The sequence below is a fragment of the Desmodus rotundus genome, chromosome 6 (genome assembly GCF_022682495.2).
Source record: "Desmodus rotundus isolate HL8 chromosome 6, HLdesRot8A.1, whole genome shotgun sequence".
Classification (NCBI taxonomy): Eukaryota; Metazoa; Chordata; class Mammalia; order Chiroptera; family Phyllostomidae; genus Desmodus; species Desmodus rotundus.
In genome coordinates, this window is record NC_071392.1 from 152,245,992 (window position 1) to 152,272,260 (window position 26,269).

At 41.4% G+C, this 26,269-nt stretch overlaps 1 protein-coding gene across 1 annotated transcript; it reads left to right on the forward strand.

Annotated features, from left to right (window-relative positions):
* Positions 1-1,846: 1,846 nt before the first annotated feature.
* On the forward strand, positions 1,847-24,464 carry RARS1 (arginyl-tRNA synthetase 1). Its single transcript, XM_024576917.3, has 15 exons — positions 1,847-1,940; positions 3,218-3,352; positions 6,394-6,582; positions 7,719-7,827; positions 8,373-8,473; positions 9,073-9,194; positions 10,498-10,618; positions 13,086-13,215; positions 14,211-14,315; positions 16,430-16,608; positions 17,145-17,254; positions 19,946-20,051; positions 22,428-22,600; positions 22,732-22,979; positions 24,252-24,464. The coding sequence occupies exons 1-15, from the start codon at positions 1,896-1,898 to the stop codon at positions 24,359-24,361; spliced, it is 1,983 nt and encodes a 660-aa protein (XP_024432685.2). The 5' UTR covers positions 1,847-1,895; the 3' UTR covers positions 24,362-24,464.
* Positions 24,465-26,269: the final 1,805 nt, after the last annotated feature.

Sequence of the window (26,269 nt, forward strand, 5' to 3'; positions counted from 1 at the left end):
ATGTGAGATCTAAAGCAGGAACCTTGTTTTCTGTTGGATCACAGGCATAATGGGTCCCTAATATTTGTGAGATGGATGAATGAGAGTGTCCGCCCCAGGGGTGAGGTTAGTCTCGTCTTTGCCATTCCTAGTCAGCGGGAAGCTTCTGTGTGGAACAGGAGGAGTACTGAAGGATTCACTTCTGCTAATCTCTCCACCATTGCTGACCCCCAGTTCCCCTCCTGTTTTCAAATAAATTTAATTCCTGCCTTGGGCGATTTGTATTTCTTCTGCCTAGAGCCCTTTTATTCATTCAATCAAGGAAGTTTTTGAGCTCCCCTCCAAGTGAAGGGTCTTCCAAGCTGGGGTATAGGACCGTGGGGTATAGGAAAGCATTCAAAGGGTCTGTGGGCCTGGATATGTTAGGAGAATCCATTTCCAGGCATGAATTTTTGTAGTCTTTCCTAAAATTGATTTGCCTGCAAACTCAGTTACCCAATTCTCATTTCACATCTCTTCCACACGGAAAGGCATAACACCCCTCCCCTGCCCTGGGTGTAAACTAATGAACTGAGCAAGGTACTCCAAGAATCCATTTCTCCTGAAGGCAACTCCCTTGAGCACCAAACAACAGGAGCTTAATAAAAAAATGACCCTTCCTGCTTTGTCTTGAAGGTGGAGATCTGTCTGTCCACCAGTTTGTCCATCCACAAACTCATCTGTCTGTCTCTGAATTTGGAAATGAGAAGGTGGTGTCCCAGGAACAAACTTATTTAAAAAATGAAGTATACATGGTTTGGATTCTTTGATTTGACACTGTATGGTAGACATTTTCCACAAATTGGGTGAACTAAATGTGCATCTCCACAGCTTTCTCTTTATTTTTTTTAAAGAAAGGTTTTATTTACCTTTGGGGAGAAGGGAAGGGAGGGAGAATGAGCGAGAGAAACGGCAATGTGTGAGAGATAACATCCATCAGTTGCCTCTCCCACACCCACACCCACACCCAGAACCTGGTCTGCAACCCAGACATGTGCCCCGACTGGGAATCGAAGCGGCAACCTTTTGTTTCATAGGCCTGTACTCAAACCACTGAGCCACACCAGCCAGGGGAAATGAAAATACCTGAGAGCACTTAGACAAGAAGCAACATACCAGAAAATAGCCCATTACCACTATCTAAAGTTGGGGCAATAGTTTTCAGATGTCAACTTTAAAAATCTACAGTGGAGTAGGAATTTTAAAAATTCTTTCATGGGGCACAGAAGCAAAAAATTTAAGAGACTGCTGCTTTAAAGTACTGGGGCTATAGGGAAAAGTGAGCAAGAAATACAGTTAAGGCCCCTGTCCTAGGAATTTACCTCCCAGCTTAGCTGTTTAACATTTTAACTCAAATGCCACGCACTTAGGGAGGGCTTCCTTGACTTCGATATTTACTTTTTTGTCTAGTGGACCTCTTCACCCTAGAACGTAGCCTACGTGAGAGCGGGGCACCGGTCTGACTTGTTCCCAGCGCCTGGAATGGTGTCTGCCACATTGAAGTGCAGAGTAAATGCTTGTTGAATACATAAACAGATTTTGTAAGTTATGCGCCCATTTCACAGAGTGGTAAACTGAAGCCTTTGAGAGGCAGAGGCAGTAGGTAAAAGACTGTCCAAATCAGTCCTAGCCCAGAGCAGCTCTGGTCCCATTCCCCTCTGCCCTCCCCCAAAAGCGGAACCTAAGCGCGGCAGCGATCATCCTGGCCGCTTCCCCTGTGGGTTCTCCACGCAGTGCATCCTGGATCCCGCCAGGGGGCAGCAGAGGCGGCCGCACCCTCTCAGCCTCCAGACCTCTGGAGGCGAGAGCTTCCGCTTCCAGGCAATGCTGGCCGTTTCCGCTTCCGGCCACTTGTTGCTTGAGGCGCTGACAGGAGGATGGACCCGTTGGTGGCTCAGTGGTCCTCCCGGCTGCTGCAGCAGGTGGGTCCGCATGAGGCCAGTGGAAGTGCTCGGAGGGAAGGCATCAGGCCCCAGCTTCCGCCCGAGCACCGTTCAGGCGGCGCCCATGTGGCGGTGGCCGTCCTGTCCCTCTCCGACCCGAGCAGTTGGGTCCCGAGGCCCGGGCCTGCTCTGCCTCGGAAGTGAACGCCCATCCAGGGATGGGAGGGAAAGAACCCATTGTTTCAGGGCCCGGGTGACAGCGAGGTTCGGCGGAGCGGCGGGTCCCGCCCTCTCGGGGCTGGAGCTTAGGGAGTTCTTTACAGCCGCTCCTCAGCGTCCCTTCTTCCCGGCGCACACGTGGCCTCTAAGGGGAGTGGTGGCGGGGGACAGGCAAAGAGCGAAGGGGGGTAAGAGCGGAGCCCTGCGCTCTGATTTGCAGCTCAGCCACCTTTCTCTCCATGACACCAAGCAAGAGGAATTTTAGAAAGCCCACGGAGTGGACTCATTATCAAGCAGGAGTTTGCTGTCTGCCTTCACACTCACAGCGTGTGAAAGTGAAAGTGGGAGGGCTGAGGAGAAGGGAAGTGCTTTCAAGTACTAAGGCAGCAGTCACAGTCAAGGTGATCGAGGAAACCGGCAAGTTCTTTACTGCTCTAAGCGTTTGTTCTTTGTCAGTGTCTGGGTGTAAGCGCCTCTCCACTGGGGTGTGGTAAGAATTACAGATGTAATTTCTGAACTGTTTAGGTCAGCGCCTGGAACATAATGTGTACTTATTTATGGCACCTGTTTTTTGTTTGTTTGGGTTTTGGTTGCGGTTAGGTGCTGGTAAACATTCTGAAATTTCAAGTGAGGCCTCTCTCCCTGAGTAGTGCAGTTAGGTTGGGCGCTTTACTTCCTTCTGAATTGCCATGTCTTTAATTTTAGGTATTAGAATAAAAAGCCTGGTCTAGGAATGAAAACACTGGAAACAGAGGGAAAAACTGGAAAAATCATTTGTCCTAGAAAGGGAAAAAAGGCAAACACTTGGGCCAAAGAAAGAAACTAGGGGTATGAGGCTTATCCCCTTGTGTGCCGAACACTCCTATTCCTCTGTCCCTACACATTTGAGGTTTTCATGTTGTCGAGGGTAATATGCTGATGTCATCGAAGACCTCAAGGAAGGACAGTCAGGACCTGTCCAAGGGAAAGTCCTTCGTCCCTGTCCCCTGTGTCGTCCCCTGGTGCAGAGGGGCACGGGGGAGGTTGATGGTACAGTTTATTACATCGCGAGAGTCGTCAGCCAGACTGGACCGAACAAAGTGCCTTTTCTCTCATAGGAAAAAGAGATTAAGTCTCTGACTCTTGAAATCGATCAGTTGAAAAGCGGTGGCTGTTTAGTCACTTCTCCGGACTTGGAGCAGTTGCGGGAAGAAAGTTTAAAGTTAAAGTATCGACTGAATATCCTTCGAAGGGTGAGTCCTGTGGTTCTGGTTTCTTTCTACACTTTGGATTATTGTATCTTTAAAAAACCCCGTGTTACCTGAGGAAGTTTACCCTAAGCAATTTGGGGAAAGGAGTAAAGAAGTGCTGTCCTTTCTCCAGTCTTAGATAAGTGAGCATTAAGTTATTGGTGCAAGTAATGGAGAAGTTGGGGCTGACCTGCCCTCCCTCTTTGGAACGTTTCATCTTACCAGATGTTTGGCCAGCGTAAAGTTAGCTTCAAGTATGTCAGGACATTTCTTCCAACAGTTTATGCCTGTGCCTTTGAAGTTTAGATAAATTCATCATTCGAAGGGAAATGTTTCAAAATACACCCCCAGTCCTCCTCTGCCCTAAGCTGGTTGTCTTACAGTTTCATTTTTCTAGTTTATAGTGTCATAGTGGTTGAGTTCTTTTTCCAGTTAATATTTCAGAACAATTTTTTTCCATGTAGCCTGTGCTGTATTTGTTGTTTAATGACGTCATGCTCTAAGAGTGCTGCCTGTTTTGTCAAAAAACTGAGTTGGCTTCAGTTGGGGTTTCCTGTCTCGGCCTGCCTTCGGGTCCACCGATGACACGCCCTAGGGGACGGCCTGACTCCCGCAGCTGTTCCCCAGTGCGCGCCGCTTGGGCCAGTCCCGTTTGCCCCTCTTACCCTCTGGCTGCCCCACTCCCATTAGGTCTTCGTCACTGCCTGTGTGTGGTCTGTTCCGCTCCAGGTAGCTTTGTCTTGAGTCTTCTGAAATCACAAAATCTCCTTCCCATGGAATCTCCCCCCAAATGTCGCAATGTTTTTGATTACTTCATTCATTCGCGCTTATTTATACTCATTTGTGTATTTTGTTTATTTCCTTTCAACAGTGTTATTAAATGCCTAGTATATGCTAGTGGCTACATAATAGAGACAAAAGGAAGTATAGTGTATTCGAATGCACATGTCCATAGTACAGATTAGCTCTCGGGTTTTAATAGGAGAAGAGTGTAACGTGGAGGGCATATTGGTTGTTCCACAAATACTTTGGCCGACTGAGTAACGGCGCCTGAGCTGAACACCAAGCACACAAACACAACAGAAAATAGCAAGCCACAGACGGAAGAAAGTACGGAGTGGGACGCCCAGCCCACCCCCCCACCCCCCCTCCGCTCCTGGCTCGCTCTGGCCACGTGCTCTGGCTCAGGAACACTTACTGGACGGTTTGTCTCAGGCATTTTACCTTTGTTCTCTGTAACGCAGCAGCTTCTGCTCTTCCAGTCCCCCTTCCATTGACCTGCCTGTCCATATCGCTTTTCAAAATAAAGTCTCATGTTTATTTTGTACTTATTAGGAATTACGGATACCTTTCTAACAGCGATGAGACTCAGATTGCTGTGGTGATAGTGCTCTTTTACAAAGTCCCATAGGTTTTGAGTAATCTGCTTCTGACGCTGACTTTCTCATCAGCTCTGTCATTTTTATGATACAATTTTTGGCATAGTGTGAGGTGTTGAGTTACAGTAGACATGCTTGTATCATATGTAATATTTCTTAACCTTGCAGAGCTTTTTACCGTTTGGGAGAAAAGACTTGCAGAGGTAAAACAGCATGGGGGAAAAGTATTCATTTTAATCAAATACTAAATTGCATGGTAAATGGACTCATATATGTGTGTTCACAAATATATACACACCAAAAAGAATATGTACATGTATACTGGTACTCCTATCCTTTAAGAATGCAAAGATTGAGATGGATTTGTAGTAGGTTTTGGGTCTTAGGATCCTATCTAAGTAACTTCAGTATTTGCTATTGGAAATCTTTAGATTGTGCAAAGCAAATCTTCCGCTTTTTTTTTAATGTTATCACAGAGAGGATCAATTATTGATTAACTAAAAACTCAGTCAGTGTTTTAGTGAGTTTAAGAACATAATTTTCTCCATATGGTTGAGGGGGTGATGAGGTCAAGTATAGAAGTAGGACTCTTCACCCTAGTAGAACTGAGTTTGAAGCCTGACTTTTTGCCACTGACCCTTTGTTCACTGTGGCAATTCTGTGATCTCTGGCCCCCACAGAAGTGGCGATGGTGGGAACTCAGTTCAGTTGTGCAGAGGAAGTGAGGTAATGCAGAGGGGCTCAGTACCTGACACAGTGCTACTCTAACAATAGCTTTTATTATCGTTGCCGTTGGTGTTGCCATCACTGCCATTTTCATTACATAAAATGGTGATTCGTGTGTAAGCAACATTTTTATTTGTAGTCCATTAAAAGCATGTGTGTTCAGTCACCATTTCTTGACCTGCTACCTGGCAGGTACAGTGCAGACTGGCCAGGGGCGGGGCCATGAATAAGCACTTTCCCTACCTCCAGAAGTCTGGCGAGGGGGACACCTAATTTTGAGAAGGTGTGATAAGTATAGTAATAGAGGTGGCTCATTACACACCATCTTAAAAATGTATTCCACTTCACAGAAAACAGTAAGGCAAAACAGCCTATTTTTGTCATATACATTTCATGCCTGGAAGAGGTCAACATTTTAATGAAGAGAACATGTGAATACATTTTTTTACTTTTTTTAATTTTATTTTTCAACTACAGTTTACATTCAATATAATTTTCTATCAGTTTCAGGTGAACAGCATAGCAGTTAGATAATTGTATACTTTACAAGGTTTTTTTCCTTGTTTTTGTATATAGGGTTTTCACTTCCAGCATTTGAAATATATATGTATATATATAATCTTATACTATTTTTCAGGACTTTAGAGAAGCTAAGGAGATGACTTAGTCAGCCCTCTAAACTCCCTACTTCCAGTCCGTGTTCTGCTAACATAACTGAAGAAGGAGAACTTGGGGCTCTTGCCACGCACGTCTCACCTGCTGGGGACGGACGTGACCTGTTACATTTCTCCGCGTGCCCCACGTGTGGGAGCATTGAACTGGGAGTGTGTGTTACCTTTTGGTTCTTCTCAAGACATTGACAGTTCTTTCCAAGTATTTGGGAAATTTTTATACAATAATTTAATATTTTATTGAGAAATTTTTATTCTTTTCTTACAGAGTCTTCAAGCAGAAAGGAACAAACCAACTGAAAACATGATTAACATCAACAGCCGCCTACAAGAGATCTTTGGCTGGGCCATTAGGGCTGCGCACCCCGATTTGGAAAACCCGCCGCTCGTAGTGACACCCAGTCAGCAGCCCAAGTTCGGGGACTATCAGTGTAACAGCGCTATGGGTATCTCTCAGGTGATTGCGTTCTGCTGAAGCACTCTTCGCGATGCAATTTTCCTAAGCATTATCTTCCTGTTTACCCTCTACATAATTAATAGCAAATTATTGTCTATCCTCAATAAAAAGAACATTTTCCACAATTCTGGAGAACTTGAGGAAAAGGAATGTGTGTTTAATTTCTGACAAGCACAGGCGCGGATGCCCAGTCAGGTTGTGTGTGTGTTCCCAGTAGTTAAGGGCAGTGTTCTGTCTCTCTGCGCCCCTGTTGTGTCCAGGACCGCGGTGTGTAGTCGGTGAGCAAGGTCAGGGATTAAAAGTTAGCCGAGTACCAACCAGCATTTTCATCAAGTAGTTGATGCAACTGTGGTGTCTTTGAGGTGGGCTGATGTATTTCATTTTCAGTCAGACTTCCCTGTTTTTAATAGCTACATTGTCTAATGTGTTTGTGGTTAATTGCCCTGCTTTGGGACTTTGATTTCTTTTTTGGTTATTTTTGAGTAGAAAGGGTTAATCTAAGGATCCAGATTTTTTTCCTAGATAATTTTTATGTGTCTTCATTGGGTTTAAGTTTATAAGGGTGCTTGTTATTACCCAAGTGTTTGTATTGTACACTTTCATGGTTTGAAAGTTAGAAATGTAAATATCTTAGAAATAAGCGTAAGAACTAAAGACTTTATTATGTCTTCATTAAAAGTTTACAGGTATGCACGGCAATTCATTTTGAAGTGGACATCACGTGGTTTTGGCACTTCTGTATTCTTGAGACTGTTGATGCTTGATGCCTTTTTTTTAAGATTTTATTTATTTATTTTTAGAGGGGAAGGGAGGGAGAAAGAGAGGGAGAGAAACATCAATATGTGGTTGCCTCTTGCACACCCCCTACTGGGGACCTGGCCTGCAACCCAGGCATGTGCCCTGACTGGGAATCGAGCTGGCAACCCTGTGGGTCGAGGGCTGGAGCTCAGTCCACTGGGCCACACCAGCCAGGGCAATGCTTGATGCTTTAATCTGTCCACTTACAAGTCACTGGGCTTCTCTGCCTCTGCCTTCTGTTTGGTCTACATCGAATGCATCTAGTGCTTTGTTAGTGTGCATTTCGTAGTCACTTGCTGAAACCTGCTGTGTAATGAATTTTTTATGTTGTATTATAGATGCTCAAAACCAAGGAACAGAGAGTTAATCCAAGAGAAATTGCCGAAAACATTACCAAACACCTCCCAGACAATGACTGTATTGAAAAAGTTGAAATTGCTGGTCCTGGTATGACAATGTTACCCTTCTTAATAAGCAGTTGTGTTGATGCTGAATCCTTTTTGAAATAAAAATGAAAACCACTTTTAAATGTAAATGCAGGATTAAGACTTGTATACTGAACGAAATGGTGAAAGCACCTTGGATTGAGAGTTAGGAAACTGAAGTTTTAGTCTAGACTTAGCTGCTTGATCTTAGATGAGTTACTTTGCCTCTTTTTGATTGAGTTTTTTCTTCAGCAAAAAGATAGATAATGTCGGATAAGTCTGTGGTTGTTTTCTGTTAAGAGAGGAACAGGTCATTTGCTGGGAGTGAAGGGGCCCTGAATCAAGGGAGCTTTCAGGAGAGTGGTCAGGTTCGAAGTCAGTGCAGCAACGGGGCCGACAGGAGGGCTCAAGTCAAGGCCCCAGGTGGTACCAGAATCCCGAAGAGTGCTGCCCGAGCCAGGTTAGCGCCTGGGGCCAGCATAAGAGAAGTTGAGAAAGGCTTTGGGAGCGAGCGGTCCTTAAAGACAGGGGCAATCTGATTTTTTTCTCCCCTGTACTGTTCATTAGGTTTTATTAATGTCCACTTACGGAAGGACTTTGTATCAAAACAGTTGACCAATCTCCTGGTGAATGGTGCTCGACTGCCTGCCCTTGGAGAGAACAAAAAGGTATATGTATACTTCTTAACTGATAGACTATTACTTAAAATTATATGGAAAGTGCTGTCACTGGGAATGGCTTTCACATCTCGTGCTGAGATTTAATCATTAGTATTTGAGGTTACAAACATAACTGCGGTGTAGCCTTCTTCCTGGATCTTGCTCGTGATGTGATTTTTCTCTTCACTTTATTTCAGAAGGCATTTGAGGTAGCCAGCTGATGTTTTGGAAGTATTGCTGAAATACAGCATAGATAATTTGTATAAATGAATCTGATTCTTTTTCACTTGATGATGGACAGGTAGATTCATCAGAAGACTTAATGCAGTTGAATTACAAGCCAAGTTACTATTTAAGTCTGGGTTTATTATTACATATATTATTAATCAATGTGTTAGCAGAATAAAATGTTTATGTCGCTTTTAAAAATCTCTTTATTGCATATATCTGACATAAATTACATTGTGTAAAATCAAGGTGTATAACCTTTTATTTGGATTTATTTACAAGTTGTAATATGATTGCCTCTGTAGCTAATTTGTCACATTACATAATTATAGTATAGCATTGTTGTCTATAAAAATCTCTCTTTTTACTTTCTATCCTAGGTTGTAGTGGACTTTTCTTCTCCCAACATAGCTAAAGAGATGCACGTAGGCCATCTCAGGTCAACGATCATAGGGGAGAGCATGTGCCGCCTCTTTGAATTTGCAGGATATGATGTGCTGAGGTGTGTACTCTTGCCTTTGGAGAGTTCTGTAGAAAACGATAAGTGTCTCTTGAGAAAGAACCTTTGACTAAGTCAGCGATTCATGAGTGTGGTTTTGCTTCTGATCATCCAGTAGGCTTTTTAAATAAATTATGGCCTGGGCCTCTCCTCTGAACTAAGAACTTTTTAGGTTCTCTCAGGGTGGAACCAAGGAAAAATTCCCGCCCCCTCCATTCATTCCACAGATATTTCTTGAGTACCTCCTGCATATCAGGTGTTTATATTCTAGTACAGAGAGAGGTTGGCAAGGGACAGATTTTGCTGGGCCTTGTAGGCCAGGTAGAAATTGGGATTTTATTCCTTAGTGTAATGGGAAGCTACTGGATCGTCTTAACTAGTAGGGCCAGAATCTCCAGGTTCAGCTCCAGACCTCCACAGTAAAGTAAGAGCCAAAGTAAAAGTGAGTCACAATTATTTTTGCTGGTGGAGAGTCTTACCTTCAGTTTGTCAGAAATGCAACTTCTATCAAACCCAGTTAGGCAGGGCACAATAATTAGTCTGTAGTCTAATTAAAGATTACTGTGGCTTCTGTAAAGAAGCCAGGCAAAGAAGGGAACACTATAGTCATAAGTTAGAAATCTATTGTAATAATCCAATTAAGAGGTGATCTGGTGGTTTGAGATTAATTAAAAGCAGTGAGGGGTGCAAAGTGGTTGAACTGACTATATATTTTGTAGAATTTTGTCCATTGATACTTGAGAACCACAGTATAAATTACAGAGATAATTGCTTGAAAAGTTAAATTTTCATAAAATTGTGGTAATGACCAACATTGGCTCAGCTGTAGTTGTCCCAGTTAACTGCACAATAAAAAGATCACAGTCTGTTGATAGAAACTTCATTCATTTAACAAATCCTGGAGGCCTGGTTTGTGTGGCCTGTGTTACTGGATATACCACATCTTGCCGTGTAGAATGTGCTCCCGTGTAAAATACGCACCCACATTTTTGAACACATTATACACGGGACTATTATATCCATGGTATGTAGTCATTATAACCACATATAATGTGCGTCCTTATTTCTCCCTCAAAAATTTGGGCGAAAAAGTGTGCATTGCACGTGGCAAAATGAGGTCCATTGATAAAGATAGCAGGCGTTGTCTCTGACTCGCATGGAGCTTGCAGACCAGTTGGAGGAACAACTGGATAAACCATGTGATGTGCCAGCACCTGAGTGTTGGTGGTTCCTAATGCAGTATCATTCCTCTAAGTTAATTATGTTTATAATTTTTAAATTACTTCATGTTTTCTGATTGTTTTAGATTAAACCATGTAGGAGATTGGGGGACCCAGTTTGGCATGCTCATCGCTCACCTGCAAGATAAATTTCCAGATTACTTAACAGTTTCACCTCCTATTGGGGATCTTCAGGCCTTTTATAAGGTTTGATACCAGTTATTGTTATATTATGGGTGTGTTTACCATTCATTATAATTATCTATTTTTCCTAGAGAGTTCGGAATGGTATTTGAACCTACTGTGGGTCTAAATAAAAGGTGCAAAACTCCCCACCCCTTTAATACATTATCTTTGCGTTTGTGTTGGTGTATGCTAAAAATTAAATCCTACCGCATTACCTATTGTTAAGTGAATTTAGGAGTTTGTTAATCAAAACACATTTTAATATTAAAAAATTTTTCTACCTCCTCTTTGTATTTAAAATGTTTTCTTTTAAGCATTTTTTAAAAGATTTTATTTATTCATTTCTATGAAGAAGGGAAGGGAGGAAGAAAAAGGGAGAGAAACGTCGATGTTATCAGTTGCCTCTCACATGCCCCCAGCTGGGGACCTGGCCTGCAACCCAGGCACGTGCTCTGACTGGAAATCAAACTGGTGACCTTTTGGTTTGCAGGCACTCAACCCACTGAGCCACACCAGCCAGGGCTAAAATGTTTTTGATTCTGTTGTTTTCCTCTCAATTTTATATATTTTGAAAATGTTGTTAAGCATATGGAAGAATAGTTTTTAAAAGACAAATTTATCAAAAATCCTAACTTTAAATCAATCACTGTGGTTAGCTTTCTTTGACTTCTTGACTTATCCATATTCAAACATTTATTACATTATTTGTGATTATAATATCATTTTGTATGGTCCTTAATATTTTATTACAAACTCTTTCTTTCTGTTACTTATTTTTAGAGAAAGGGGAAGGGAGGGAGAAAGGTGGAGAGAAACCTTGATGTGTGAGAGAATCATTGAACAGTTGCTTCTTGCACATGCCCAGTCAGTGACCTGGCCAACAACCCAGGCATGTGCTCTGACCGGAAATCGAACCGGCGACCTTTCAGGACAATACCTAACCCACTGAGCCACACCAGTCAGGGCAATTATAAACTCTTCCATGTCACTGTATGTACAGCTGCTTGGATTTGTGGTATTGGTGTACCAAAGTTTATATTAATCTGTTGTTGACTTTTTCCCAATTTGGGGGGCTTTTACTTTGTCAGTGAATGACGTTATACTTTTAGGTTTTTTCCTTTTTATAATAATTTTCTTATGATCGACAACTTCCCAAGAATAGGATTACTACATTAAAAAGTAAACATTTGTGGGGTGGGTTTTCTTTGTCTTTTGGTAAACATTTTCTAATGAAAAGATTGAAAACAGCCCTGGCTGGTGTGGCTTAGTGGGTTGCGTGCCGGCCTGGGAACTGAAAGGTTGCTGGTGCGAGTCCCTGTCAGGGCACGTGCCTGTGTTGTGGGCCAGGGAGCCAGCTGGGGTCGTGAACAAGTTCTCGATGTTTCTCCCTCACATCAATGTTTCTCTCCCTCCCTTCCCCTCTCTCTAAAAATAAACTAATCTTTAAAAGAACAAAAAGAAAACATTGCTTTAAAAAAAAAAAATTGAAACCCTGGCTGGTGTGGCTCAGTGAATTGAGTGCTGGCCTGCAAACCAAAGGGTCACCGGTTTGATTCCCAGTCTGGGACATGTGCCTGGGTTGCAGACCAGGTCCCCAGTATGGGGGAATGGAAGAGGCAACCACATATGGATGTTTCTCTCCCCTTCTTTCTTATTCTTCTTCCCCTATCTATAAATAAATAAATAAAATCTTTAAAAAAAATTTTAAACAACCAGAATATTTACTGATATCAAACAAGTAAAAATAACTAATGTTATTTTTGTTCTAATGTTATAATTAGCTGTTGGAATTCTGTGCTCTGAGTATAAGGAGGCAAATCTATTCATGTAAGATGTTTATTATACATTGCTAAATTCTAAAACCACAGTAAAAGGAAAGTCATGTATCGCCAGTTTTTGTTAAAGTGCGTAGGTGTGTATTTGCAAAGAAGCCTCTGGAATTATGTAGCAGCATGTTGTTATCACTGGTCAGTTTGGGGTAGAATTAACTATATACGCACATTTTTCTTTATAGTAAACGTGATGCTTTCAAAATAGAAATAAAACAATGAAAACAATCTTATTTTTAATTGCAAATAATTATTCACCCAGGACCACATCTAGAATGGGAAATAGAGCCCAGAAAAATCAGTGCTACCTGTTAGCTATTATTTGTTATTCTCCTGTGTTATTCTTCTACAACACACAGGAGCACTGGTGTGAGTAGGCTTTTGTGAATTAGAAAACTGGAGGTAGCACAATGGTGACAATTTTGTATTTCAAGAAAAATTGTTTCAAAAGAAATAATAGCGTTCTTTGGCACATTCATTTGTAACAATATTCCTGACTGTTGAGATAAAGCACTTGTCCTGGCTTTCGAAGTTTTCACTTCCTCACTCTTTGGCATTTTGATGAATTTTGTTTGTTCTTTGACAAATGGACAAATTCTTAATATAAAATACAGGGCTGGCTCTTTTTATAAACCTTAGTTTTCTCTTTTTAAACCTAGGAATCCAAGAAGAGATTTGATACTGAGGAGGAATTTAAGAAGCGAGCGTACCAGTGTGTAGTTCTGCTGCAGAGTAAAGATCCAGACATCATAAAAGCTTGGAAGCTTATCTGTGACGTCTCCCGCCAAGGTGAGCTCCTGGATTTTGTTCATTCATGCAGCAAGCACTACTGCATGGCGTGTCCTTGAGTTATTATACAGAATTGACCTTAAATGACGTGTTAAACTTTCAAGGGCTAGCAAATAGATTTTTTCTTAAATATTTTCTGAAACTGAAACAACTACTAAGAAAATTTATTGTGAGAGGCAGTTGCAAAATTTAATTTTCTCAAAAGTCAGTAAAAATTAGGAAAGAAAGTGGAAAAGAAAAAGAAAAGATCCTATTTTCAGTAGCAACTTAAAGCTATAAAAAACTTAGGAAAAATTTTATTTAGAGATGTGTAGGACAAAAATGAAGAGAAATATACAACAGATATAATAGAATGTTTGGATAGCGTGTTGTGCAGAGTCCCCAACTTATTCAAATTCATTTGTCACTTAAGACAATTTGAAGTTTTTAAACTTGACAGAGTAACTGTAAAGGTCACTTTGAAGAATAAATGGACAAGAACAGCCAGTAGATCTTCAGAAAAGAAGGCTGATGAGGGCTATTTTTTAGCACTGGGTGGTGAAGTGTTCCATAGTGCTGCCGTGGGTGGTACTGTGTCGGTGACGCACAGCTAGACAGACAGGTAAACGGTGCCCATCAGGAAAGACTGTTAAAAAATTGGTAAATATTTGATCTTCAAATACAAAAGGCTTTTGTTTTCTTTTTTTGTTCTCAAATTTTTTTTTTTAATAAAATTAAAAGTTACCCAGGAAATACATGCTGTTTTCAGGGAAAATATATAAATGCAGACAGGAAAAGGAATAAAAATTATTATCTGTTAATATTTTGATATGAGTCCATATTCTTTCCACATTTTCAAAATGGCAGTGTATATATAATGTCCTGTATCATACATTTCTTAATTATTTTCTTCCTTCCAAATATTTCAATTAAATAATAAATTTCTTTTAATGTAAGCTGTTTGTTTTTGTTTAAATTCTTAATCACTTTCTTCACTCGGTGACTTTTTTCCCTAGAGTTTAATAAAATCTACGATGCATTGGACATATCCTTAATAGAGAGGGGAGAGTCCTTCTATCAAGATAGGATGAACGATGTTGTGAAGGAATTTGAAGATAGAGGTAGGCAGTCTTTCTAACCCTTACTATGGAAATTGTTTTTCAAAGACTTTATTTATTTATTTTTAGAGAGAGAGGAAGGGAAGGAGAAAGAGAGGGGGAGCAACATTGACGTGCAAGACATGATCAGCTGCCTCTCACATGCCTCCAACTAGGGACCCGGCCTGCAACCGAGGCATGTGCCATGGCTGGGAATCAAACCCGTGACCTTTTGGTTCACAGGCCTGCACTCAGTCCACTGAGCCACACCAGCCAGGGCTTATTATGGACATTTTTAAACGAAGGCAAAAATGGATAGAGTCAGTGCCCCCCAACTCCATGAACTTGTCGCCCAACTTCAACAGTTATGAATACCGGACAACCTTGTGTCTACACTACTTACATCATGTATAATTTCACCCATAGCTATTTTGGTCTGCATGTAAATGAACAGCCTCTTACTCCCAATCCAAAGTCATGGTACCATTATCACTCCATGAAAATTAAAAATACTCTCTTGTATTATTGAATGGCCCATCACAGTTTAAATATCCCAAATAGATTCACAGTCTTTTTTAATCATGAGGGTTTCTCTTTCAGAGTCTGAACATTACATTCGGTTAATATATGTCTTAAATTCTTTAAATCCACAGTTGTCTCTTCTCCCTCCCTTTTTTTCTTTTGTTGTTGAAGAAACTGCGCCATTTGTTTTACAGAATTTTCCAGGTGGTGTTAGTTAATATTATAATTCCTTTTTCTGTGTTTTCTAAAGAGGCTTGATTAAAATCTGGTTTGTGTTTTCTTTTCTTTCTGGTTTTGTCTTTTGTTTATTTGCAAGAATGTAAACAATGTCAGATTCCAGTGTCAGATTTGTGATGCTAGGATGTGCTAATGGGTTCAGGTGGCCTCACCTGGTCTGTGACATTTGCCCGTTGGACTTGCCCTGAGGGGTTTTAGCCACCATTGATGACTGAGACTATTTAGCGGTTGGAAATTCTGTCCTTCCTTCTTTGTTTGTTACCTGGACCTGCTGCTGTACTGAACTTTGTCACATTGGGTTATCCTGATGCACAGTTTACATAAGACAGGAAAAATGCTTGACTTTGTCTTTATCGATTTTCAGAAAAAACTAGTTTCTTAGCCTCTTCCAGATGACAACTTAGTTGTTCTTAGCATTATTATAAATGAGGTTAATATATTTTATATTTTCAGTCACTTGCCTTTATTATTTTTTTGATGCTCAAATTTTGGCTAATGGTAACCGCCTCATATTGGCTTTCATTCTTTTTTTTTTTTCCTGTTGATTCCTGTAGTGTTTGATAGTTTACTTGGTTTCTGGTATATGATATTTGAGGATTGTTTTGTATATTTTCTGCCTTATATCTGAAGTCAACTAATCTGATATCTCTAAGAAAGCCTGTTTACTTGAATGGGAAATGGTATTTATCAATCACAGTCTGGGGCCAAGGGGGCCATACTTTTAAGATAATACAGCTTTAAAGACTCCTTAAATGATGAGAAAAGAGGCACAGAGAAATTAGTAACTTCCCAAGGTCACGTGGCTAATAAGGTTAAAAACATGCTCTAAACACTACATATTTATACTGCCTTTACCAAGCATCAATTTCCTAACCTGTAAAAAAGCAAAAGTAATAGTATTTATTGAATAGAGTTATTGTAAAGCCTGAATAAGACTTGGCGTGGTATTTGGCACGTTATAGTACTCAAATATGGCTGTTGTTATTGTCACCACTTTCTTCCTATACATTTTAAGAGGCAATGATAGAAATAGCATCTCTCTCCCCCAGAGGAAGGCTATAGCTCCAGCTTGAAAACAAAGCATGGATTTAGATGTTCTGTATCTGCTGAGCAGCTGGGCTCCAGTGAGGTGTGTTGCAAAGAGTTTGGGAGCCAAGTGTAGTGCAAGCCCAGCAAATGGTGAATGTCATTCCCCTGTGCCCTGCAGACACCCTGGGTGCCCAGACAACCAGGACAGTAGCCATTTTCCAAGGTGCATAGGTCACAGAGAGAGAAAAATCATGTACTGTTTTAGCTCTCTAATAAATATCCTGTAATGGCTCAGCGTTCATATTTCTTCAGGGTTCTTTTAACATTATTAATAAAGATCCTTTTCCCAGGATTTGTGCAAGTGGATGATGGCAGAAAGATTGTATTTGTCCCAGGATGCTCCATACCATTAACCATAGTAAAATCAGATGGAGGTTACACGTATGATACATCCGACCTGGCTGCTATTAAACAGAGACTACATGAGGAAAAAGCAGATATGATTATCTATGTGGTGGACAATGGGCAGGTGAGTTTGTAGATTTGTATATATTCTTACATTATCTGATTGGATGTGAGATGGTGTGGTGAGGTTTGTGGCATTTGGCACTTGAAGACTATAAATTTTCCCAAAACACTAAAATTGAGAACAGCATTGTAACATAGGAGAGAACAGGGTTTGGATTTGGTCGAACTTGGACACTTCCCAGCTTTTTGGCTCGTCCCCATAAACTGGAAACAGTGTCACTTCTCTGAACCTCAGTGACCATTTCTGTTCGAAATGGTGGTTGTGTGACAGGAAATTTAATCGAAATTAGTGCCCATGAACCTGCCCTAATTTCAGTTCCTTAAAAAACCTTTGAGCATAGAAAGTACAACAGTCGTGCTCTTACTGTTTCTCATTTATGGGGAGTAAAAGAGAGCTTTTATAATTATACTTGCCATACAAGATTTGTGAGTGATTTGAATTTTACAGATCTTTATCCTTAAGCACAAAAAAGCTTTAAGTCATTTTTTTATTATTAGGAAGTTTACCAAGTACCGTTCTGTTCTGTTTCTTTGTAGTCTGTGCACTTCCAGACGATATTTGCCGCTGCTCAGATGATCGGTTGGTATGACCCTAAGGTCACTCGAGTGTCTCATGCCGGGTTTGGTGTGGTGCTGGGGGAAGACAAGTAAGTCTGGAAAGTCTGAAGGTGGTAATGACATACCCGACCCCTACGTTTCTTTGGATGAGGCTGTATTTCATTTGATACCATATTAGAATTTTAAAAGCCCACGATTTGTTTAGTCTGTTCATGCTCCTGTGGTGAATCCAGCTGAGCTGTTTTGTACTCACGCCTGTCACTGCCAGAGAGTGTAACCGTTTAGGGAGATTTGTACAGAGTTGAATGAGAAACAGACCATAGACTTAACAGATTTAGAGACAGGTGTCATTTCCACAGATCTAAATTGTAAATTCTATCACAGTACCTTCTCAGGTTTCAAGCATTTTGCAAATGTCTTTGTATTAAGATTCACAGCTTCTATTTTAAGCTCATCTCAGAAATATTAAGTTTACTGAGACATGCATGTCAATAGCCATACTTTCAGTTTTTCTGTAATCAGGTTCTTTCCCCCACATTATGCTCAGCCTTTATAAAATTAAATATAAATACAAGCAAATATTTATACACAGTATTCTTCAATTCCAAGGCCCAAACATTTTAACATTTTACATCCCAGAGAGATTACTTAGCTATTTAGTCAGCATGTCTTTAAAACCTTTGGCATTTTAGGTTTGGCGACACCGCCCAAATACTGCCATTACGCAGAGACAGTAATGCTTATGAAAACCACTGGAAGCAGCTCAAGATGCTTGGCTGGCTGATGTACAAAAGCCCTAATGAAACATATAAAAGGCAGGTTAGGTGGGTCAGGGTATTATTGTAGACAGAGATTACATGAAGATCAAAGACCTTGTTGGCATCAACAGCGAACATTTTTCATCATAATGTACGAATGTCTGTAGAGCTGCACTTTTTTGCAATCAGAAGACCTTGGGCCCTTACGGTGTTCATGGTCCTGAGGAAGTGCTGAAAAGCTAACAATGAGTTGAGTGTTGCTTACAGTATCTTAGTTTCCTAACTGTTGACTTTGTTGACTGACATTTAGATGATTATTCCTACAGTTAGATGAAATTACCAAATTTGCTTTTTTTTTTGATATTTATCACCAATGTTCGTATCTTGGCATTCAACTTCCTTATGTGACGGCCATGGGATTTTGTTGTTGTTGATTTATTTTTGTTGTTGTTGTTTTATATTTCTGCACTCTCAACATCATATAATGCTGGCATCCTAGACCATTAAAGTGAAGAATAATTTTAATGATGGTTAACCAGTGGCAGCCTACCACATTTTAAATACTTACATTAAAATGCGCACAGATTTTGCCACCTGTATTTTGGTGAGATTTTTCTATATTAAGACATTTTACAACAAACAATTTACCCTTTTATTTGATCACCCTCTTGCTATTCCTTGGATGCCTGCTCATTGAGCCCCCGCTGGGCCTGGCATCGGCTGGGTGCCCCGCAGTGTGCGTGAGGACGTGCAGGGCAGAGCGGCTTTCCGTGGGCGCGTTAGCGTGCTCGTGCCAGGCCCCGCCAGGGCCTGTCACTGACTTAGGTCTAACCTGGGCGCTAGGCTTCTTTTTTTTTTTTAGTTCATTAACTTATTTTTATTGTATTTTTCCCATTACCATTTAGTCCCCTTATACCCCTCTTCTTTTTCTTTTTCTTTTTCTCTTATTTATTTCTAGGAGAGGGAAAGGGAGGGGAAAAGAGAGGAAGAGACACATCAATGTGAGAGAGAAACATCAGTCGGTTGCCTCTTGTATGCACCCATCCGGGGACCAACCCCACAACCCAGGCAGGTGCCCTGACCAGGAATCAGCTGGTGGCCTTTTGCTACGTGGCTGACGCCCAACTAACTGAGCCACACGGGTCAGGGCTAGGCTTATTTTTTGAAAGCTCTTTTGGTATTCAGATGGGCATCCTTTACTGGTCAGAGGAGGAGAACAAAAACCTAAAGTTCCAGGCGTGCACAAGTAGGGAGTAATGGCAAAACCAGTTATTGTTAAGGAAGGCTTCGCTTAGCCCTTTGCGAAGTTTTATGACGGATGTCATTTCATCAGACAGAAGATTTGCAGGTTCTTGGATACTCGAGGAGGGGGTGGCATAAGGAAAGCCATGGAGTAGTTCATGTGTTTCTGGGATAATAGAAGAGTTTCAATTCTGTGGCAAAGGGCAAGAATATCCTTTCTAAGGCACTTCTGAAAATACAGCTTTAATAGGAAGTACCACAATTATTTTGGTAGGCTTTGTGTGAGAAAGAAAAGAATGCATCATTAAACCATTGTTGTGTGTGAAGGATTTTTAAGCTCATCAGCTGATTATACTCTGCATTCAGGGTTGGTTACTATATAGGGGATGTTAGTGAGATTCCAGTTAAGAATTTGCCTACTTCCCAAACAATTCTAGAAGTAAAAGTGTATTTTATTAATAATTTTTCTAAGAAGGTAAAATAAATAAGCCAAACTTTGTGTTCAGAAAAATGAACAAAGGAACAAATGTCTTGTTTCTCCCGTCTGGGGAGCGTATTAACGGTGAATATGTACAGAAGCTCCTAGGGGCCCAAAGCATAGGGCGCTCTGAGCTGAGGGCTCTAGAGGAAGGACGCTGGAAAGTGTGCCTGTTTCTTTCTTTTGGCTCGTCCCTGGTTGCACACTGGAATAGGGCAGTGTCACACCCCCATTTTTAAAGATTTCTAAGTCAGGTCTGTTTCAAAATCTATTCAGTTAGGCATTTCATTAAATTTTTTTAGGAAGAAGTTTAAAACACGTTCAGGTGAAACAGTGCGCCTCATAGACCTTTTGGAAGAAGGATTGAAACGATCCATGGACAAATTGAAGGAAAAAGAACGAGACAAGGTAATTCCAGGCCTTATTTACATATTGTATATCATGCGTTGTGTTGTGAGTTTTTGTTTTTATTTTATTGATAGGACTGGAAAGGATTATAAAGACTCAGTCCACTTACCACAGGCATATATTACTCAGCTTTTATTGCACAGCAAGTTTGTCGAGTTGCTAAACATTTATTTTGAAAATACAGTTCTTGGCTATTACAAAATAATGGCATTTTCTCCTTTGTGAGTATAGCATAGTACCCCTGCTTTTTATTGGCAGTTTACCTGTCTTTGCCTTGAACTAGTGATGGGAGAATATTGCACACTGAGGCAGTCTGAGTTTCAGCCTGTGTGAGAGTCTCCATCTGCTGAGCTCCTTTCTCTGGGAGTGTTTGTAGAGTAGGCATAGCAGCCAGCACCTGCCCCCCAAGTCCACTGATGAGCCATCAGAATAGGAAACACAATGGGTAGGCTTATGCTTAACTTCATTAAAAATTTCCAAGGAGCCCTGACTGGTGTGGCTCAGTTGGTTGGGTGTCCTCCCGCAGAGCGAGAGGTCACCGGTTCAATTCCCAGTCGGGACACATCATTGGGTTGTAGGTTCAGTCCCTGGACAGCATGTGTGGGAGGCAACTGATCAATATTTCTCTCACATGGATGTTTCTCTCTTTCTCCCTCCCTTAACCTCTCTCTGAAAATAAATAAATAAAATCTTAAAGAAAAATTTCCAAGGAGCTCCCACCAGTAATACGTGATTGTTCCAGTTGCCCCATTTCTCCATCAGTACTTGATTTTGTCCATCTTTTATTACAGCCTTTCTCATGAGTGTGTAGAGGCCTCTCACTGTGGTTAAAGTGTACATTTCCCTGATGAGGAATGATGTTGACTACCTTTTCATGTGCTTATTAGCCATTTAGATATTTTCTTTTACGAAGGATCTGTCCAAGTTTTTGCCAAGTGTTGGTTTTAAACTGGCAATATTTATTTTTATCCACATTTTTATTCCTGTGTACTTTATTCCTTCCTACAGTTTTTTACTTCCAACTATGATTATTTTCATTCTGTCTGAAGATCTTTTAGTATTTTTTGTAGTGAGAGTCTGCTGGTGACAGATTTTTTTTAGCATTTGTTTGAAAATATCTTTATATCACTTTCAGTTTGAATAATATTTTTATTGTTTGGGTATAGAATTCCAGTTGACCATGTTAAGGCTGAACTATTTCAATTTAACCTAACTCAAAGGGTGAGTTTTTAATCTTGAAATATGTCCTTCATGGTCTCACGAGGATATTTGCTTAAACAGCTGCTGAAATCTTTTTATGTCTCCAGCCACGCACTTGCTCTCTCCAGCTAGATTTTCTAGGAGTCATGCGTGCGTTTCTAGTGCCGGCCATTGGACACTTCAAAAGAACTGTGTTCAGAGTTTTTCACTCGTCTTTCGTTCCCCCTTCTGGGTGGTTTTGTCCTCACTTCTTTGCAGCCCCAATCTGTGAACTATCTTACCCCAGTGAGACCACCTTTTTCCTGCCTGGGTTTTGTCCTCGCTTTGCCCAGCACGTAGTGATTTGGAAAATGCCCTCAGGGAAAGTGCCAAATGAATGTGGAACTGGCTTGCTTCCCTTATCGCAAAGATGAATTAACCCCCTAAGCTTTGCTTGTGTTGATACTCTCTGGTGACTTCAAACTGTTGCTTCATATAATTTTTCCACCTTTTATTTTTTTCTGGTTCAGGTTTTTTAAATTGATTAATTAATTTATTTATTTTAGAGAGAGGAATGGAGGGAGAAAGAGAGGGAGAGAAATACTGATATGCGAGAGAAACAGTGATCGATCGGTCACCTCTTATACATCCCCAACCGGGGGCCTGGCCTACAGCCCAGGCATGTGCCTTGACTGGGAATCAAACTGGCGACCTGTGGGTTTGTGAGATGATGCACAACCCACCGGGCCATACCAGTCAGGGCAATTTTTCCAGCTTTTAAATAATTGCTTTTGGTGGAAGGGTTAGTCTACTACAAGCTACCAAATCATGTCCAGAACAGAAATCCTTACTTCCTGTGACCTAATAATGCTTTGGTGTGTGACCAAGTATTGGCAAAACAATGCATGAGTCCTTCTTCCTACTCTTGACATCCTGCTTTGATTTCCATTAATTATTTGGCCTTAGTTTTTAGACTTTTATTTTACAAATCCGGTTTCTTATAGAAACATTCTTTGTTATGCATAGGTGATGAGGTACATTTTCACTGTTTTCTTTGTAGATAGGCCCTTGTTGGTCTACAGCTTACTGATAAAGGAGCATCAGTAGGTGCTCCCTACCCTCGTCTTGTATCTATGAAACACCAGGACAGAGGCAGTGGCCGGTCAGCTGAGAGGTTTGTTTTTGTTTTTCCAAAAGGTGTTAACTGCAGAAGAGCTGAAGGCTGCTCAGACATCGGTCGCTTATGGCTGTATCAAATACGCCGATCTTTCCCATAACCGGTTGAACGACTACATCTTCTCCTTTGACAAAATGCTGGATGACAGAGGAAACACAGCTGCTTACTTGTTGTATGCCTTCACCAGAATCAGGTAATTGTGGGTACAACATTGTCCTATTTCTAATCAAATGATAATAATTTTTAATTTATACCAGCCATGTCTTACTACGTGTTTTTAAGTACCTGACAGTGAGGAATGGTGGTTATTGCACGATTTTCCAGGTCTATCGCACGTCTGGCCAGTATCGATGAAGAGATGCTCCAGAAAGCTGCTCGGGAGACCAAGATCATTTTGGACCATGAGAAGGAATGGAAACTAGGCCGGTGCATTTTACGGTTCCCTGAGATTCTGCAGAAGATTTTAGATGACCTGTTTCTCCACACGCTCTGTGATTATATCTATGAGCTGGCAACTACTTTCACGGAATTCTATGATAGCTGCTATTGTGTAGAGAAAGATCGACAGACTGGTGAGTGGCACATCCAGTGGTTACATGGCAGATGGGACACCGGCAGGGTGTTTATTTGAATTGGGTATGAGTAGCTTTGAACTTGTTTGTTGTTGTTGGTTTTAAAGATTTTATTTATTTATCTTTAGAGAGAGGGGAAGGGAGGGAGAGAAACATCAATGTGTGATTGCCTCTCACTTGGCCCCTACTGGGGACCTGGCCTGCAACCCAGGCATGTGCCCTGACTAGGAATTGGACTGGCGACCCTTTGGTTCGTAGGCCAGCACTCAGTCCACTGAGCCATACCAGCCAGGGCTGAACTTGTTTTACTTATGGAACTGCCCCCCCTCCCTTTTCCCCAAACAATTTCATAGTGATCCATATCATATATAACAGACACCGTTGAACTAGCTCTAATAAAAGCATTAATGGAATTCTTCCCACTCCCAGACAGACTAGTGTTCCCGCCCTCGTGCACATGGCCCGAAACCACAAGGCTCCAAAGAGAACACTTGGGGGAGCAGTCGTTAGGGATAAGACACTTCCAGCGGTGGCAGTGTGACTGAGAGGGTTCTTGATGATGGAAAGCTACCCTTGGGGGAGGGGGAAAGATATATTTGTTTTCTACCTTGGGCTTTCTGCTTGGTCATGGTACAAAGTTAGTGAAGTAGACTGAGTTGGTGTGTCCCAGGGCAAATGGGTATTACTAGGGGGCATTCCTGTGAACTGAAACTTTATTAGAAAAGAGAATCTCAGCATTATCAGGGTGTTCAAGTTTATACTTACATAAGAAGTTGAGGCCTGGGAAAGAACTCTGAATCTTAAAAGGCAAGATGAAATTTATAGTTGTGATCATTTCAAACCTTGTATCTCTTGTCCTTATTATCGGATAAAAACCTTTTTTTTAAAGATTTTTTAACTTATTTTAGACAGAGGGGAAGGGAGGGAGAAAGACAGGGAGAGAAACAGCAACGTGTCATTGCCTCTCTCACACTAGAGACCTGCCCTGGCCGACAGCCCAGGCGTGTGCCCTGACTGGGAATTGAACCTGCCACCCTTCGGTTCTCAGGCCAGCGCTCACTCCATTGAGCCACACCAGCCAGGGCAGAAACACCTTTATTTCTTGGATTGTCTCTATAGTTTAAAGTAAAGGTGATTCTTGTTAAAGCCCCAAAACATCTATGATTTGGGCTTTTCACTTCTCAGTAAAATCCAGAAGTAACAGATTCTTTAATAATGATTTTGAAAAAGAAAAACAAATTAATTACTGTCTTCGTTTTTCTGTCTTCCCAGGAAAAGTGTTGAAGGTGAACATGTGCCGTATGCTGCTGTGTGAAGCAGTGGCCACTGTCATGGCCAAGGGGTTTGATATCCTGGGCATAAAACCCGTCCAAAGAATGTAATCCTTCTGAGGTTCAAACACTGTTTTCACCAAAGTGGCCATTAGCGCTGTCTGCTTTTTTACAATCATGTGGATATAAAAGCAAGTAAATGAAATGTGTCAACTATCTACTTAATATCTGGTTCTTTATCACTAACAAGTAGGCTCTTAAGAAGAAAAAAAATACTTTTAAAACTATGTGTATTTCTGCTGAGCATTAAACCAGAATGACTTAGTGGAAGACGTGGAGTGACAGGGTCTGTGTACCACAGTGAGAGTGTTTATTGGCACGTCAGGGATATTTTTATTAATTTGAATTAGATAAGGAATCCTGTTTATTGAGCCCTACTATAGGCCACCTGAACTTTTCATGCCTTCATTGTCCGATTTAGTCCTTATTTGTTGTTCTGTCGTATGTACTTATCCCTGTTTAACGAGTGACAAAAGTGAAGGTCCCCAGAAATAAGGAACCTGCCCTGGATCGCTCAGGAACAAAACTGAGATTCCTATCCAGCTCCCAAGTCTGAGCTCTTTCCATTTAGCGAAAGACGGCGCTGGCAATGTGATAAGCCTGGGTTCGGGGGAAGGTACGAGAACATTTAGCAGACTGGAAATTTCTCTGAAGTTCCGTATTAACTCAATATCCCATTGGTCATGTGCCAGTTCTAGTTGCAAAGGAAGCTGGAAAAACTTGAATATCTAAGCAGAGAAGAAGATTGCCATGATTTGCTTAGATCAGTCAGGATTCATTCCCTGAGCTTGGTATATTACTTCACTCCATGAAACTGGAGTTCTGCTGGCGAGACAGAAGGTAGAGATTGTTGATGACAATGACGGGGGTTAGCGGAAGCGGGGGCTACTGCTGACGGTTGGGGCGGGAGTTAATGTAATCTGCCAGCACAGTGCCAAAATGAGAGTCCATGTGAAGTGAACACAATACCTTGAGAAACAAGTGCTTCATAAACACGAACGGTATTTCTCCACTCTGTTTCCAAGGCTCTCCAAACTTAAAACAACCTTAGAGGTGATCTCAGCGAGTTACAACAGTGAACCAGTTACAAACTGCTGTGTAAAAGTCCGACATGTCCCCATCAGGTCACAGCTCCCTTCGACACACCTGGGAGACCAAGCAGTTTCTTCCTAGACTGCTGGCTGCGAAGAGGCAGTCTAGCTGTACAATGGAGCCCATGGGTCAGAAGGTCCAGGAAATTTTATGGGTATAAAACAGCATTCAGTGAGGAATAGAAGGAAATACTAAAACTCCATGAGTGTTAACTAAAGGTTATGATTAGTTCATGTACTGACAAATTGGTCTCTCGGCTTCCTGAGACAAAAATATCTGGTTCCATCTTTAAAACATTGTCTTATGCGAAATTATGGAAATACAAGTATCATTAGGTAACATAGATAATATCAAAAACTTTCCCTTAGGAGGTAGTAAACCTCTGATAAGCCTGTGTTTAATGTGCTAACCTTTGGGGAAAATAAAAGACTGTCAGAAAACAAAGCTAGAATTCTCAGTGGGGGAGTGGGACTGGGGGAGAGTGCAGAGTAGCAGACCAGACCCGAGTGGAATTGGGAAGGCTTGAGGCCTGTGTCAAGGTTGGGTTGAGAGTCCTGGGACGTAGACCGACCTCAGCCAACAGCTCCCTGTGTGACCTGTGGGGGTCAGTCTCCTCCTACAGGGGAGGAGTAGGGGCGGGGCCGGCTGGAATGGTTCTAACCTCCCTGCCTTGCAGCCCTGACACCTAATAGTTCTGATACGCACTTTAGGGACTGGCCGGCTGCCAGATTCCATTGTCCTTTCTCATAGAGTTATACTTTAATTCCACTGTTGTTGGAAAATATATACATGCCTATTCTAAAATGTATTGTTTCAATTCAGGGAAATTGTTGAGACTTGCTTTCCAGCCTAGGAGTTTTTCAGTTT

Coding starts and splice junctions, on each gene's coding strand:
- RARS1 (XM_024576917.3), top strand. CDS start 1,896: ATGGACCCGTTGGTGGCTCAGTGGTCCTCCCGGCTGCTGCAGCAG. Junction 16,609..17,144: donor ATGTGGTGGACAATGGGCAG/GTGAGTTTGTAG, acceptor GTTTCTTTGTAG/TCTGTGCACTTCCAGACGAT. Junction 22,980..24,251: donor AGAGAAAGATCGACAGACTG/GTGAGTGGCACA, acceptor CTGTCTTCCCAG/GAAAAGTGTTGAAGGTGAAC.